At 42.1% G+C, this 18,109-nt stretch overlaps 1 protein-coding gene across 4 annotated transcripts in view; it reads right to left on the bottom strand.

Annotated features, from left to right (window-relative positions):
* The window catches only part of VPS41 (VPS41, HOPS complex subunit), a 154,315-nt gene that overhangs the window by 108,786 nt on the left and 27,420 nt on the right, over nucleotides 1-18,109 (bottom strand). For all 4 annotated transcript variants that reach the window (XM_019538980.1, XM_019538963.1, XM_019538970.1 and 1 more), the window contains 2 exons: nucleotides 16,723-16,830; nucleotides 14,172-14,249 (listed from right to left, as the gene is read on the bottom strand). In XM_019538980.1, the coding sequence (XP_019394525.1) occupies nucleotides 14,172-14,249; nucleotides 16,723-16,830 (186 nt within the window). The remainder of the gene's footprint in view (nucleotides 1-14,171; nucleotides 14,250-16,722; nucleotides 16,831-18,109) is intronic.

Consider the following 18,109-nt stretch of genomic DNA (forward strand, 5'->3'; position numbering starts at 1 on the left):
ATGGCAAACCCTCTTTCCAAAAGGAGTACTTCTGGGGTGAGGGGAAGGACTTTTCTTGGCAGAAGTCAGGAGATGGGGCGGGACTTCTGGTCCCAAGATGGCAACCGGGGGGCAGGTTAAGGGGTGGGGCTACCCTTGCAGCCAAAGCTTGTTAAGTGGCCCTGCAGCCAAAATAACTGCCCACCCCTGCCTTAGAGGAAAAGGCTGCAGCCTTCCAAGAGATTGTGCAAGTGTGGTAAGCCATTACAAAGTAGAAAAAAAAATGTAATACAATTGGAGTCAAGCTTCAATCAACTTTCACTGGAATAAATTTACTCCAGTATGACTAACTGAATAGTCATTTTGGAATATAAAATTCCTTGACCCACTACTGCAGTGGTTTTCAACCTTTTTAAGACTCAATGCACCCTTCCATAACTTTCCTGAATTGAGCATCACCACATTTCAAAGTAAATTTATTTATCCTAGGTCTTACACCTCCTTGCAGCAGGGTCGAGGAAGGAGGAAGAACAGCTGACAACAGACTGCACTGAAGTAAGTGTAGGGAGGAAGAGCAGTTGGAAGGGAAAAGCCTCAACTTTTCTCCTCATTGGAGCCTGCATTTAATCTTATCTCCTCGTCCCCACACCACCCTTCAAAGGCTTTCATGGCACCCTGGTTGACAATCACTGGGCCACTGAATTAGGAACTGGGCTTTGATAACTATCAAAACAGCTCTAAAAACATTTGAGGGACTTTGAACAAACTTATTCTGAAAAGAGGTTAACAGGTTAATAATTGTCACTCCATTACACTTCTCCATAGGTGTTTGTAGTATTCCTCCCAGATGGTGGAAAATGAAAGTCACCAATTATAAGTAAATCACAAGTCACAAAAGTGACATACAGAAGAAACCTACAGGGTTTATAGTTTGCCAGGCTTTATAGTTCACATTCCTGCCACTGCAGCACTTCTCTCTACAGATTCATTTTTCTGATCCTTTGACTAGCCTATTATAATAGGTCTCAGAGAAACAGGGCTTCCACTACTTTCCTCAGTACTTTACCAGTCTTCTAAAACTGGAAGATTTCCTAGATAGTCCCAGATCTCAACTCTGTTCTTTGCTAGTCAAGTAAAATAGGGAGCAACAGCCTTGGCATCAGTGTTTGGGAATGTTTTCAGCAATAAGGCACTCCCTTTCTTAACACGAACCTAAAAGAACTGCATCGCTCCCACATTTTTCAAATTTATGGAGCAGAAATCTGGTAGTTTCCCCAAGAAAACAAGAGTAAAAAAAGATCATATTAATTCAGATTTTTTTAAAATTAAACTGGGTGCCAAATGTTTGGGGAAATAAGTCAGAAGTGCTGGAAGAAGTAGCAACCAATCCAACTGAGATTCTCCAATATCTTCTTCCCTTTTCCAATATCTAGTTGACAACAGTGAAAGCAGGAGAAAATTACACTTCTTACTAACAATTTTGTAAAAATACATAAAAATAAAGAAAGGATTAGTTTTCTTTGGAGAATTTCCAAATAATTCTGGGAGAGACTGGAAACTTAGTTCACTTCAAAATGATCTAGTTTCTATCTTCTTCTCTTAACAAGAACAGCTATATAGCCTCTCCCAAAATTCAGAAGAACAACAAAAAAAAGTCATAAACATCTCTTACAGACCAGATAACATAGAAAAACGTCTTAAAACACAGTGTTAGCACTTGCCACAGAGGGCAGTCAACTGGAAAGTACCCCATCCCAGCTGTCCTCACAGAATTATGGTCTGATCCTGCAAGGCACTCAGTTCCCTCAAATATACTAGTTTGGCAAGTCAAACAAAAAATGTGCAAGCATTAAAATATGAGCAAGGAGGTGAAAGTGACCATTTGGAAGGACTTGGAGGTCAACTGCAAATTAGGGGCCAGAGCCAGCGCACACTGAAGACAACTTCGACAAGCACTGGATCAGGAAGGAGTTTTGCTCACCTAGCCAATAGTAGAGTTACTAGAGGCTCTCCAATACCAGACACAGTATAAGACTCCTTACCTACACACACAGTCTTATTTTCCATTTATCTTCATCATTCATATCTACCATATTTCAGACCTCCTAGCTTCAAAACTCTATCATCATATGTCACAGGAGCACCAAGGTGTCCTGCGCCATGTAAGTAAAAGGAACCGAGCTGCCAATCAACAGGGCAGTGCAGCTGTGGGTTGCTATGGCAACCAGCCAGTCAGGTGACCGGAAGGGGGCAGGGCCAGGCCCTTAATAACAGCCCAGGCCAGAGCCTGACCAGTAGTTCCCTTCCGGCTGCCACAGGAGCAGGAGCTCTGTGGCTGAGCTGAGTGGCCGGAGTTGGTGGTTGCAACCTTACCACGCGGACGGGCTGCGATGATGCCAGGGATGAGAACACCCTAAAGGGGGATAGGGTTGGGAGCCCTAGAGGGGCTTGGAGTTGGCCTTAGGAGCGGGGAGGCTCTATGTTGTAGCCAGGTGGCTCAGGTTTCGGTTACAGTTACACCAGAGGACCGGGTGAAGCTGTAGGGGTGAGAGGAGGCTTCATGGGGGCTCCCCAACAGCTTGGGGGTTCCCAGTGCCCAGTAGGGGCACAGTGCCAGTGGGGCACAACAACTGTTTGCGCTGTGCACGGGGGTTTGGACCCCAGCCCAGGAGGGCGGCAGTTTGCCCAGTGGGGCAAACAACCCAAGAAAGGGTCAAGGGGCCAAGCATGGCTACGGCCACCTGAGCCCCAAGCGCGGGAAACGCACGGCGCGAGAGTCACAGTATAGGCCCCAGGGTGTCAAAGTTGTGGCAGGCGAGAATCCGAGGGTGCTGAGTCCACCTTACATGACGGTAGGGGGCGCTAGGGAGTACATGGCCGCTCCTAGGCCCCACTCCCTCACATCATAAAGCAAATGTTTATTAGTGGTAAACAATATCAGCTGGTCTGTATTCTTGAAATGAAGGACTGAATTTTCAAGTCTTGAAAATATGCAGGAATAGATTTCCAAACTTTCTTTTACATTCACTTCCTTGTGTAACAATGGTGCCAGTGGTGGAAGAGGAGTACACCTCTTCAAGACTATTTCAGCTGTGAATCAGCTTGAAAAATGAACTACTCTCAAGATACACTTCTGCCCCTCCCTTCCCTCCTCCCCACCCCAGTAGTAAACACAGGATAGTAGCCAACTTGACTTAAGTTAATATTCCATCAGGATTGAAAACCACCACCATACTTATTTAAAAATAGATGACAGGGTGCAAGTCTTATTTCCCAAAAGGGAAATTATTTTTGGCTATACATAGTTCATCACCAACAACACTTTCCCTCTTCATGTTTGGTTCATCATATTATGCTGTTGTGTCACTCTTTGTTCTTAATAATCCAGCTATAAAACAAACAAACAAAATTAAACAAAAGGGCCTTTGCTCCACCATTAATGTCACCTTGTATAACAAACACTGTCCTTTGCAATACAGTTGTTTTTGACTTTCTAATGAGGACAACATTTTCTAATGCAAAATAATATTTTATTAATGCCAAAACTCTGAGGAATTCTGACATGAAAACTGGTGTTATTTTAGCATATGTGCACATAAGCGCCCTTTACTCCTTATACTGGAAACTGGTATTTCCTTGTGTATAGATGCAATTTAACAAAAGGAAAAGAGCTCTGAGAATCAGCAGTAGACTAGCTTCTTAGGAGCCAATCCTTCCAAAATCCTTCCTATGCTTTTAAAGGTTGTTAGGATTTAGAAAGCACACATCTATGTAATAAGTCTTTTCTCTGATAAAAGACTACATCAATGATTACTCCTACTGCAGGGAACACTGTAGCCATCTCTTTCACTGACCAGTAGTTCAGCTACACACCAGCAGATGGGCCTTTGGCCCCCTCTACAAGTTACAGGTTTCCTACAATTAATTGGTTAATTGTACAATTACCTTGACACCAGCTATATGTGCTTGTACCTATCATGCCATAAAAAGCTCCAACCAGCTATAAAGTTAGACCTCAAAAACCTGTACTAACTTTATAGCTGGTTGCTACTGAGCTTTGATTTGCAGGTGTAGCTGGGTTTCCCCTGGGGCTGGGAACCCACGGACTGTGGCTACAATCTTGCAGCCTTGAGGATGCACAAAAAACTCACAGGACTAGGACATCACAGCCATAGGCAGTGGAAGGCTAGGGCTAATGGGGCTCGGCCCCACCAAATGCAGGACAGCAGGTACAGCCTCAGGTCAGCAGGGTGGGAAGGGGGGCATACGCAACCAGGATTGCAGCCCAGCATGTGAAATCACTGGCTGCCCAGCATGGCAGGCAAGTATCAATCTATTCTATGAAGAGGAAGGGTCTGGAGGGATGCAGATTGAGGCCCCCACAATGAAGAAGGGAATAAGGCACAGGCAGAAGGGGCTGGGGTGAGCGGGGCCCCGACCAGGCCAGGTGGTGGAACAATTGGAGCCTGGGTGGTTCACCCAGGGGCACAGGGAGATCCCACTCCTGCGCACACCCTGGCAGAGTCCCAGTGGCACGTGCCCCCCAGTCTGTATGTGGGGCAGAGGCAGCTGCTGCTGCGTGCTGGGCTTTGCTCCCTGCTGCAGCTGTCCCGCAAGCAGCACAATGCCACATGCCTGCTGCTACCAGACCGCACCGTGCCCCCTGCCCACCTAGCAGTGGGACGCACATGGAGCTGCACTAGTCCTGGGACAGCTGCAGCAGGAAGCAAAGCCCAGCAGGCAGCATCAGCTGCCTCCACCCCATGCAGATTGGGGGGGCGGGGGGATTGCCCTGTGTCCCCTGGGCCTCCACCAGGGTGCATGCAGCAGCAGGAGCCCCTGGACGAACTGCCCAGGCTCTGACTCACCCTAGCTCCTGCTCCTGCCTGTGCCCCACTCCCTCCCTCACCATGGGGGCCTCGATCTGCACCCCCTTTCTCCTGCCCCACTCCTTCCCCCACAGGCTTACCTACTGAGGGGGGGACATGCGCTTGTGCTTAGCCACTCCAAATATTTTTTTTCTACCTCCACCTCTGATCACAGTTACCATGATCTCCCAGCCCCAGAGGTTTTACACACCCCTGATAGTGGGAGATTATCTCCCAGACACAGAGGTACATGCAGCAATAAGGCATGATGGAATTTAATGCACAATTCCCACCATGCCCATGTAGTGGCATGACAGGAAGCATGATCGTGTGGATCATGCCTTGGTCCCTTTACACTTTTACTTGCATGTGTGGAGGGGGCCTTAGACACACAAATGGCAGAGAAGATGCACTAGAGTTTCAGTCATGGGAAAAGGACACGACTATTCAATGAATAATTGCCTTTTAACAACTAAAGCAATGACAAAGCACTGCTTGCACTTAGCTAGAACAGCTTACTCCAAAACAAGAGGGAAAATTTAGAATGTAGAATGGAGTGATTGAGCTAGGAAGCACACTTGTTAGGGTTGCATACTAACAAGTGAAGATGTAGGAGGGGCAGGCAAAATACAGTCCATGGGCTGCATCTGGCCCACCAGGCCATTCTATCTAGCCCATGGGGCCCCTAAAACTTTCAGAAAATGATCTGCATGGGGCTGCTTGTCAAAGATGACAAAAGCACCAGTGGCAGCAGGACCCAGTGGCTGAGCAGCAAGGCCCACCTGGACCTGCCCCTCCCCCAGTCCCCAGCTGGAAGCTTCTGTGGCTTCTAGTCTGGTGACCCTTTGGCTGTTCTCTGCCCTCCCTCCAAGTAGAAAGTTGGATAGGATTGGATGGAGGGAGGGGAGGAAACCGCAGCAATCAATCCACACTGCGGAAACCAGGCCGAGCTGGATCCATGCTGCACCATGCAGCATGGAGTTGGCAGGGCCTGCCTGGCCAGGAGGCAATGGGGAGAGTAGAAACCATCATGATCTTCCCACACCATGGAACCCACACCAGGCTGAGCTGGTTCCATGTCACACCATGAGGTTCCAGCCATGCAGCTGGGAACTGCATGTTGCAGGCCAGGGTGGGCTGGAGCCACAGCGACAGGTGGGCAGGGGCCAGAAGCAGTGGTGAGTGAGTAGGGGGGAGTGGCAGCAGTGGCAGGCAGGCATTCCTAAGATGGTGACCAGGGGCCAGGGTTATCCTTGCTGCCCTCCACAGCTCACCAAAACTCATTAAAGTGGCCCTCCAGTCAAAATAACTGCCTGCCCCCGAAGTAGAGCATAGTTCTAATAATATTAGCTACTAACAAGCTCATTGTAGAAAGCATGGAGTAGAATGTAAAGATTAGGGGTGCACCAATAAAGATTTTTTAGGCAGATACCAATGCCCAATTATATCAGACATTTATATTGTTAACCGATCAAACTGTTGATATGTAAGCCAGGCACCTTGGAGAGCAGTATCTGGCTGGTAAATCTGTTGGGGCATAAGGGCAGCGGGGTGCAGGATCAAGGCCCTCATGGTGGGGGAGGGAGTCGGGCTAGGGCTCAGACAGAGGTAGGCACTGACCAGACAGGGCAAGGGTGGGGCATGGGATGGAGCCATGAGTGGCTCCCGCCACTGCATGCACCTCTGGGGGAGGCATGGGAGCTATGTGCCCCCTGGATTTGTGTGCATGGTGAGAGTAGGCTGCCTGCTGTGGGCTGGGTGGGGAGCACTGGGCTTTTCCCAGCAGGATGGGAGTTGGGCTGGGGCTGCGCTTGGGGTGGGCAGCAACAGGAGGGGAAGGTTACAGGGGACTACAGTGAATTTTGGGATGTCTGTAGCCCCACCCTCCCAACGTCACCACTGCCCACTCCAAGCATAGCCCCAGCCCAACCCCCCCAACCAGGAAGAATCCAATGCCACCTCCAACCCTAGCCTGCAAAAGGCAGCCCACCCTTGTCCTGTACACAGATCCATTATCAGCCAAAAAAAACCACAATTGTCAATAAAGTCAGTTTTCCTTTTATTAGTGCCAATATGATATGGACTGATGTATCAGTATACCTCTACTAAAGATGCACTCATAATTACTTCTTATAGCAAAAATACTTATGTATTTGTAGTATACACTCTGAATACAACATAACCAATTACGCAACAGAAAAATACCTTATTTCATCTTAAAAATCAAAGCTAAGAAGAAAACAAAGTTAAGTAAGAGGGAAATGTGGCATGCATTTGAATAGTAACCAAGTATTTAAGCTTAGGAAGACTGTACATTCTTTGGTGGATCTCAGAAAGTGGTTTGCATACAATATATGAGAGGGGCTTAAGAATTGTAAAAGGAGGAAAACAGTATCCGGGAATCAGTGGATGGAGGTTTTATAATTGGAGCTTATAAAATGCAGGTTTTATAACTGGAGTCTTTATTTTATCCTAGAGGAGTGGTTCTCAGCCTCATTAGACTCAAGGCACCCCTTAGAAAATACCAGCTCTTAGCATTCACTCATTTTTGACTATGGGAAAATAGTAGAGCAATTCTTCTGTTGCAAAGAACTCCAACAGGTCAGAATGTTTTTAACACTCTGGATTCCTGTTTGAAATCTCTGGGTTCATCCTATGAATAATGTCTGTACAGAACAGGGCTAACACTGCACAGCAGCACACGGCATGCTTGAAAGTGTCAAAACACCCTAGGGTGCTACAGCACTCTGGTTGAGAATCACTGGCCTAAATGATGTATAATGCTGGTCAGTATTATGAATATGAAAGCCTACATTTGGATGTCTGGCTGATAACAAAAGAAGTTGATTCATAACAGCCAAAGAAATTAATTAAATCAATATGGACATGGAATTAAATAGTTGGGGGGGGGGGGGAAGAAATCAGCAACCCAAGTGACACCATTTGATCTTTACATGCTAAAGAATTATTGCAGGCTGAAAATTTAAAAGATCTGTTTAAACAGAATGTGCACTTCATCTTGGTTTGCTTTGTTTTTCGGGTAAGTTTTTTTTTGGGGGGGGAGATATTTTTTGTCTGGTTTTTACTTAACAGTTTTTATGAGCTCAAATCTATACATAAGAACAAAAGTCTAAATTGTGAAAGTTTAGCTTTCAGCTACTTATACATTTCGTTTTGGAATAAGACAGTAAAAGAGAAAGAGAGAGACTTAATTTTTAAACCCCTATTATAAAAATAACAAAAACAAATGGTAAAAGCGCAAAGGTATGTGGCCCTCCCAGGGGCTGAACGTAAAACACTTGTCACCAACAAAATACCATGTCAGAGCAGACCCATACCTAGGAGTGTGCGGGGCCAAGGGCATATCAGCCCATGCAGGGCCAAGGGGTGGTGAGCTGCCAAAGCATGGAGCAGGAGGCAGAGGGGTGGCAAATGGCCAGAGTGCAGCAGAAGGGAGTGATGAGGTAATCAACAGCTCAGATGGTAACGTCCCTGCATTCCTTCCTTTGGAAAAAGCTGTTTAAGAAAAAGCTTGTAATGAGTGAGGCTTTATTTTCTGATAAGATGTTAAATGCTGATAACAGAGCTGATAAATGTCCTGTTATCAAGGGGAGGACCCCTCCCTAATCAGAGGTCCTGCCAGGGCCTGGCCATGACCCCCTCAGCTCAGCTCTGTGCAATGGAAGGGAGGGCTGCTCTAGTATCTCTGTGATGTCCGTCTGGTTACAAAACTGATTTAGTCTAGCCAGGTTAGATTAACCTGCAAAGATTAACTAAATTGAGGCTCAGGCTTTTTTAATGTCTGTCCCTAGCCCAGATGGCACAACTGTGGTCTGCCTGTCAGAGCTTCAATCAAGCTGTAGTGTAGTATTTTTACTGATGGCTAAACACTGTGATGCACTTTTCTGACAGCCATTTTCAGCCTGTTGGGATTTTTTTCCCCCCAAAACTGACAGTCACTAAATTTACTGACAGTTAGCCACCCTGGTTTTGCTGCTCACAATATTACAATATATCTGATAAAAGTTTACTCCAAAGGCAACTGTGACAAAAAAAGACATGAGGATATTCGGAGTATCCATAATAGCTCTTTGCTTTTAACTTTATTAAGTATCCAGCAATATCAAAAGGGCAATTAGGTTGTGAACTCTGCCTTAGTTAACCTCATTGCCGGACCCTTCTATCAGGAAGGGTCATTGACATAAGAAAATAAAAATTAAGACAGATCCACAGAGCACTTTGAACCATCCAGGACACCAAATAACCTCATTTTAAGAACAAATATTTAATATGCATCCCCTTTAGCACTGAATAAAAAGATTAGACCCAAATGGATTTAAAAGGGTTTTGGATGTTTTGTTTTTTTTTAAAAAAACCCACAGAAATGAATTACACAGATCTTATTAGTTGCCACACAGCTAATTCTGAAGACCAAAGTTCAAAAGAATAAAAGGTTCAGTCCTACATTGAAGAGAATGGAGGAGCCAGTTATAAACCATATAATTCAACTCAAATTTCGCTACTGGTATCAGTTAGAGAACTAATTAGAAAGAAAATAAAGCTGAGTATTTTGTGGGCAGCTGACTTGTGTGAAGACTTAAATCTGGTTTAAACTATAATATTTTTGTTCATTTCCCTGAGCCATATAAAGCAAAACTTCTTTTCTGGAAGGAAGCATGAAGTGGATACATGCATCTTCAGCCTTATGTATGACAAAGCAGCCAGAGAACTGGCTGGCCTTCTACAAGAGTCAGAAATTGGCTCAGATTGCACATCAATTCTATATTTGTCAACACCATCCTAGCGCCCCAAATCATACTACTGCTTTGCCCAGATCTTTACTCTAAATTCTGTTCTGTTTCCTTTCACTGATAAATCTTTTTCTGCAGTCAGACAGTGACAACTAAAATGATGTAGTTAAAGTAATAAACAGAGAATTTTAAGTAGCCTGTCAAAACAAGTGACACAGTGTGAGAGTTAAAACTAAGATGATACAAAAAAGTTTCATTCAAAGTAGCATCTTTACTACTCAACTGCTAAGAATTATCTTGCTCAGAGAATGCTTTATGATTTCATTTGCAACAATAAGGCAGGTTCCAGCTCCTCCCTAATAATACTAACCATCTGATAAACAAGAGCTACTCCACTATATAACTTGTGATTTCTATTTGAAGAAAGTCCTTTCAAAGGTATTTCAAGCCTTGAATGAGCCTTGGCAGCATTGATTTCAACCTGTGGATACACCAGTTTGCCTGCCTATACCTTCCTTGAAGTAGGCAAGACGACTGGCCCCAAACTAAGAAATATCCCAGACCTTTAAAAGGTCTAAGTACAATCATTCCACAGCTAAAACAAGTCACCTTTGAACATCCATGTTAGCAAGGGAGAACCTGGTGACTTTTCTCTGCCAGCCACATTCACAAAATTATTTTAACTCTGAGACATCAAATATTAAAAAAAAAAGTTTGGACCCGAGAAGTTTGCAAAACATGTTTTAAAAATTCTGCAAGTAAGGAGGTGGTTCCTAAATATTTCATGCTTCTTTAAAAATTCTTACAGGTCTTGAATGCCCTCAGAAGTGTGACATGCTAAAAAATTATTCAGTTTCTCCCTACCAGAAAAAAAAAAAAAGGAGTACTTTAAAACATTAGCTACCTAAATTTGTTTTCTGCACTTATACATGACTGCTGAACAATTAAATATTAAAAAACCCTACTCCTAAAACAGACTATTTCCCCCTTTCTAAGCCAAGAGCAGGATTTCACAGGCACCGGCCAGCACGGGTCCTATATTTGTTTAAAACATCATGCTTATTAAAACACCTGGAAATAAGGGCAGGCTTTCTTACCCTCTGAAAAGGTTTTTGATTTGTTACTTAACTAAACGTGTTTGTACAGCTTTCCTCAAATCTACGAGTCCTTTATCCACAAGATGTCAGTTGAGGCAATAATTACATTAATAAATTGTAGCCAGTCTAAGAGGAAAGAGATGTATAGGCATTTAGAATTAACATGCTGTAAATCGCTTCTGCATCATCCTTTGTCAGTAGAGTTAGTAGGCTTTTTTTTGCTGCCTTTTAGTCATAATTTAACACATTTGACACATTTCATCTCACTCAATGCACTGAACCCTAATACAAAAGAACACCAGTTTGTCAACGGCACGTGATTTGAAGATGAGTATCAGTTAATCTTAGGTGGCTGACAGTGACAAAGACAGCCATGCTGGTGACAGCAAAGGGAATCTAAGTGACAAGGAGAGATCAGACCAGGATATTGGCACAGCAGTTGCAATGTCACCAAAATGCAGGACCTCACCAAATCCCACGCAATTGTCTCCAAACTGAAAACCTGCAAACTTCTTCCTATGGTTTAGAAAAGTCTCTGTACTCTTCCTGAAAACACAGGAATTGCTACTTGAACAGACCAGTGACCTATCTGGTCCAGCAGTCTGTATCAAATGCTTCCGAAAGATGATGCATAAACCCCACTCCACCCAACGGACACACACCCCAACCCTGAAAACAGTGACAATTTACACACCAAGTCCCACTGACTTCCACTGAGACCAGTCACAGAATATAGTTAATCACTTTGAGTAAGTCTTTGCAGAACTGAAACTAACACTGGCAATTATGAGAGAACCTAATGTTAGGGAATGTTGCTCATTTGCATTTTAGCTCAAGAACAATTTCAAATCAATACCAGGTGGACAGGTATAAGCAAACTATTGCAACACAACCACATATTTGTAGGGATGTACCCAAGGTTAGAAGGGAGAGAAAGAAGAACAAGCAGAGTGGAGAAACAGAAAATAAAAGGAAAACATGCGAAGCAACAAGGAAGCTTCTCATTTGTGTTGTACAACAATTACATCAGTTAGTGTGTCAGTTTCCAGAGTTTATATGGCAGCTTCCCTTAGCCCAGGTATCAAATGAGGAATGGATGTTCCTGTTCTTGGCTACCCTATAACTTATAAAAAGGGACAGAATTTTGCTGGCCCTGAAAATAAATAATAATAAGTCTACACCAAGCATCCTTACCCACTATTACATTTACCTACTAACATCACAAGTAACATCTAAGACTTCTTTAAATATACGTTTCCTTTTTTCTAACCGCTTGTTTACTGCACGTTCTTGACAGTGTCTGGCCTCCGAAAGGTTTAAACCAAGGTCATGTGGCAACTCTCCCTCTTGTTGTGAGGGAGGAGCTTTGTTTTGTTTTTTAATCTTCACAAACTCACAACATTGTGCTGAAACTTCCAAGGGAAAAAAACCAAAGAGAAAGCAAAGCTATACATACTATACGTAACCCACTTCTCCTGCATTACGAAGCAAGATCTCCATTCCATAATCTAATAACTTCAGAAACTGTTCAGGCCAGGCAACTGATTATGACATGGTAAAAACCATGTTGGGGAGGACAGCTAACCTCCAGTGGCGAAAGAATAGGCGACTCTCCCCATCTCACGGAACAGCATTCAAACTTCTACATTTAAGTCCGGAAGGGGCACTTCACTGCTGCATTTCACAGGCAAGCAAGGTCTTTGCTTTAGACTTGTTGATGGCTACCAAAGCTCTATTTTTAAACCTACAGCTTGGAGAACAGTGGGCAGGAAAAAAACGGTCTTCCTCCTCTTCTTCTTCCAACCTTACATTTATTTATTTTGGAGCAAATTTCACTTTTTTTTTTTTTACTTCTAACTCAAAAAAAAAAAATGTTTAGGGTTTTCTTTACCAAGAGATAGACACAAACCTGGAAAACTAGTTCAGCAGGGCAAAAGTTTAGAGGGCTTATCAGCAAGTGAAAACAGGCTTTTGAAAACGCTTATATAAACCCACCTTAACTTTATTTTAAGCACAGAACAGTAGCTATTGGTAGCACTCGGTGTTATAAAATACATGTATCCAGCCACCCATCAAAAAAAGAGTGTTGTTGCCTCATTGTCAAAAAAAGCTTTCCAATTACCTAACACCCTGAGAGTCCATCTGTAGGGTATATGCATAAACTCCAAGGCAGATGCATTTAAAGTCCAATTCCACTGGAGGGAGCAAAGAGGGAGTAGTTGACTTTAATGAGCTTGGGACTGATCCCTCAAGCATAAATTAGAGATTAAACTATTTTATGCTACACACATTCTAATTTTGATCTAATATTCTGAAATAAATCAGAGTGGCATGAAAAGACTATGGTGTCTTAAACAAATGGCACATATGCAAAGTAATCAGAATATGGAAAGCAGCCACCAGTCAAACTTCTCTTGAAATGCACTCAGCTTCTACCCTGTTGGGCTGATTGAGCATACAAAAGTTAAAAGAAATAGAACACCATTAACTTGACTTTTACTAATACCCAGTAAGGTCACTGTCAATCTGACCACTACAGTATATAAAATTTCCTTCAAAGGTTGTTTCTAGGAGGTGGGGGTTTTTTTTTTTTTTTTTTGGCAACAATTGTATAATTAGATTTTTCAAAAATAAAAATATAACCTTTGACCTTTCACATGCAGCTAGCTGTGTCAGCTTCAGAACACATGTTCTATTTTGCAAACATGTCAACATGGTGTGATGGATACTTTGACAAGTGCTGATGTTGCTGTGAAAAAACATGATCTCTGCCCACTGAAATTTGCTAGGGGGAAAAACAAACAAACAAACAAACTTGGCTAATTTCCTCCTTCCCTCCACCTCCAGTACCAAACAGAAATTCACTAAATCTCCATACTTTAAAAAAATGCATTTAAGACTAAAAAAAAAAAAAAGGTTTAAGTTCATTACTTCACTCGTTCTCTGAATCTAGGAACCACAATAAAAAAAAAAAAGTCTGCCTCTTCTCCTCAATCAATACAATCCCTTAAGAGTTCAAGCTTCAAAACATTCACATAAAATATTAGCTTTATATATTTGCAGTAGATAAACTGAACTAGCAAGACAATCAATCAATTTTCAATTACTTTTGGCATCTCGATAAGATGATAGTGCACATACTAACAATCAACAATCGTCTGCTAATGAGCAGGCTCATACCTTATGGGAATCATGAACCTTTCAAGTGGGTAATTAACAATAATTATTTGCAATAAATATGTATTTTTTCTGTAGTTATGATCAGTATATAGTGTTTGTAACCTGAGGTATATTCACATGAGACACTTGGCTGTACTGTCTTATTCCAGGCTGTGTCCATGTACTCTTAGATTAGGAATTTCTAAAATGCATTTATAAAGTTTCAGGTGTACTGAGAGCCATATCTTTATTTACTTGCAAGCACAGCACAATATTTTATGTCCCAGTAGACTTGTTCTAAATTATGTTGTACTTACAACGTCAAACTTTTGGGTGATGTTTCCCTGGACATCAAGTAAATAAACCTTGCCATAATGTGTTCCCAAGGCTAAAAACTGGAGAGAGAGAGAGAGGCAGATTAAATAAACACAACATTACGAGTACAAGCAGCTAAAGATCTTTAAGATGTTTAGCAGATTAATGATTAAAGCTGCCCTAAAAGAAAATATTCCATGGACAAAGCTTATTGTAGCTGCTCCTGAAGAATAAAACAGGGCTTGAAGCCCATATTATTGTGATAGTGCAAGTTAGCTGTCAGAATGAGTCATGAGGACCCTCATCTACTGACAACTAATGGTGTGTCTGCAGTCTGTACACACTGCCTGATGGACTGTGGCAGCAAATTAAAAATGCAGTGTGAAAGCAGGGACTAACATACACTTGAAAACAAAGCCATGGAAGTGATTAAGGAATTAGTTATATTTCTGGTTTGTATTTTTGCCATTCAAAGAAATATTTTACACACAAAAATACCACTATTCGGTTAGGCCATGTGTACACATATGTAATGTGAAAAGGTAGTCTGAGCTTTGTTTAAATGTACCCATCATCCAGCTGAGTTTACTTTCCTTACATAACACTTCTACAATTAACACTGGGTACATCTACAAAAAAAATGAAATTGTGTGTCAGACCATAGCCTAAATTGTTTTTTTTTTTTAATCTTAATATGTTTTTCTAGTAACTTTGAGATCCACTGTTAATTGAACTGTGTGAACTAGCCCTAAACAAAACAGGAGAAACTTCAGTACTATTTGACAGATGACAGAGAGATTTTTTCTCTTTCTTTTGGCATTACTCAAATAGTATGGGCTCCTAAATTCTCTGTATTTCACTGCATGTGAGCATGCTTCATTGCAACCTATAATGAAATGCTCAAATTTACAGGCACTACTAAGCGTGTCAGTCAAGCAGCACAATCTTTAAAAAATAACCTTATAGAAAGTCAAGGTTTAAAAGGATTTATCAAAATGGAATTGCTTAAAATGAAATTTCAGTTCAGGCACTTAAAATATGAAGCTACATTAAAGAGGAGTCAAAAAAGGGAAAGAAGGGGTTCATTAGAAATTCATCCCCTGCAATGCCTTTCACTCCTGCAAGGTTGCCTTTTTTCAGGAAGAAAAAAGTCCCCCGGGTAAAAAAATCAATACTGGTTAATAAAACATCAGGTGTGCAGACATAACTAGGTATGACTATTCCACTGCACAGGCCTGCTTGAATGCACCAGGTGCCATGACGATTAGTCATCCAGTGCAGACAGCGAGCCTGGTGAAAATATGATGCTTTAGCATTGAAAGAAAAAAAAATAATTCTGGGGAGAAATTAGTCTGAATAGAAGAAACCAGACTTTGGTACTTCCAACAAAGCCAAATTGCATTAAAATCAGAGATACATGTGCAACAGGACAGTAGTTTTTTTTCAGGTTGACTCTTTTTCTAGGGTATGATTCAAAAACAAAACCTACCATCCATGTTTATTTTTAAGCTTTCTATTGTAAGACACCTATTCCTAAAAGACCCCAATACCCTAGCTGCGAACAATATTGATCCTTCTCATAAATAGTGTATCTAGTTTGCTAGATGACTAGAAGTGTTTGGATAGTTAAAACAGCTCTACTGTGGCGTCACTTTTTGTGATGCTATACTTAAGGTGTACCTGTGCACTTCCATATATACATAAACTTTATTTATCTGTTAGCCAGGATGTAAAAAGGTCATTGATCAGTAGCAGTTTTGGCTAATTTTCCAAATGTCAATTTAATTTTAAGAAAATCTAAAGGTTTGTGAGAGACTCGTGGTCTTCATTGGTACTGTCAAAAAATGTTAAAAATTAAAAATAAAATCTTAAACCATCATAAACAGAGCAACTCCATAATACTTTGAGTAAGAGAAATAAACTGCGTATTCTGAACCCCGAATGTACCATTTAACAGACAGGTACCACAATAGTAGCTGTTAAGGAGTCATTACTAGCTTTCAAAAAGTGCTAAAAAATGCACACAAGAATACTGTAAGTATGAGGTCTTTTTAACATTAAAAATAGGTGTTTTGTAAAGTCATGCAAGTGTGACTTCCAAGTATCCTGTACTTTATCTTTCACATATTAAAGACATTTTGTCTGTCCCTTTTTTTCCCCTTAATCTCACAAAACTGTTCTTTTATTCTCATGACTAAATTCTCTTCTCCCCAATCCCACATATCAAACTTCAATGTTTTCTTAGTAAAAAAACTAGATGGAGGGGAAGGAGAAGGATCCCAAACTGAATACATACCAAGTACAATTCATTTGTAAAAGCTTATTTTAATTACTCCCTAAACCAAAATACTCCCTAAACCAACCTCCAGCATGATCGAGTTTGTACAGTTGAACTATTCAAAACAAATAAGCACAATAGATGCCAAGGTCCTTACTGAATAAAATGCAGTTGAGATCATATTGTTGTAGAGGGAAGAACATATGCACAAAAAGTTATTTTAAAATCAGCAAAACAATGATTGCATTTCCCAGCCCTGCAGGGCGAGAGAATACCTTTTCATGCACGGTCATGCAACTGGCAACATCCTTCTGAAGAATTTCAGACACGCCATTAGTAAGCCTTTCATATTTCAGCTTGGGTTCTTCTTCACTTTCATCTTCCTACATCATTAAGAGATTAAGAGAGAAAGATTATTTTAACACCTTCAAATTTATATTTTAAAAAATGGTTAAAAATTCCCATAGACCATCACAGAGCAACAGCCACAGATGGTTCCTTTTGATCTCCCAACAGCCACTACAACTGAAAGCCAAACTTCCATGTTTCATTCCAGTTATTCATACCAGAGTACTGGATGCAAATAAATACTGTAAATACATAAATCAATACAATTATACTGTACAGAGGCACTTAGTTGACAAGCAGGGGGAAATGTACATGAGTACTTAGTAAAATGAAAGCTAGTCATTCCCAATTAAGAAAAAAAATATAAATATGAATATGGTAAAAGGTGGCGATGATAAAATAAAGATATGCAGCTATAGCCAATTATAGCTCTGAGCCAAAGCATGCATGCTATAAGAAACTTGAGGACCTTTACAAGATGCTGCACCTCTGTAGGAAGGACAGACACAAAATGCTGTAAATAAAAATAAAAATATCGGCTAGGAATATGTTAACTGTATAGAATGCCTCAATGGCTTTATGTTAAAACCAAAAGAGAAAAACCACACACAATCCAGTAGAAACATGCTGCTGCAAGCTGTACAGGGAGATCTGGACACCATACAGTTTATATGAATGAACTGAGACCTAGATCCCTTCCAGAACCTCAAATCTACCCCGTCATTACCCTTAAAGCTAAGTACAGACATTCAAAAAAGCCCAAGCCTGAACCGGCTCAATCTTCGCAGGTCAGTCCAACTTGCGTAGACTGAACTGGCAAGCAAGTGAACAGATGTTCACTTCCAATTCCAGAAACTCAGGCACATGCCTGCAGTGGCTCAGGCCAGAAGCCGGGGGCATTACAGTAGCCCTCCCTTCTTCTCTACAGTGGCCAAGGGAAGCTGATGGGGGGGGGGTGGAAACAGGCTCCAGCAGGCCCAAGTATGATTGTGGAGACGTTTAAACCCCAACCCTGGCCTGCAAGAACTGCAGCTGGGATGTGCCTTGAGGTGGAGAGGGAGGGCAGGGGAAGCAGCCCCTGCCAGGCTTTTGTGGGGGTGGGGGGAAGAACTGTGACCAGACTCAAAGGCTTAAGCAGTGAGAGCAAACCCCAGCCCTAGGCTGGAGGTGAATGGGGGGGGGGGGCTACAGAGAAGTAGGTCTGGCAGGGACCTCCAGGAGGTCCTCCAATGTCTTGTCCAGCCCCTGCCCAAGACTCGACCAGACCCTCCAGTAGAAGCACTAGAATCTAAAGAACAGAAGGTATTGCTTGCC

Source organism: Crocodylus porosus, unplaced genomic scaffold, assembly GCF_001723895.1.
Source record: "Crocodylus porosus isolate Cpor-Errol unplaced genomic scaffold, CroPor_comp1, whole genome shotgun sequence".
Taxonomy (NCBI): Eukaryota; Metazoa; Chordata; order Crocodylia; family Crocodylidae; genus Crocodylus; species Crocodylus porosus.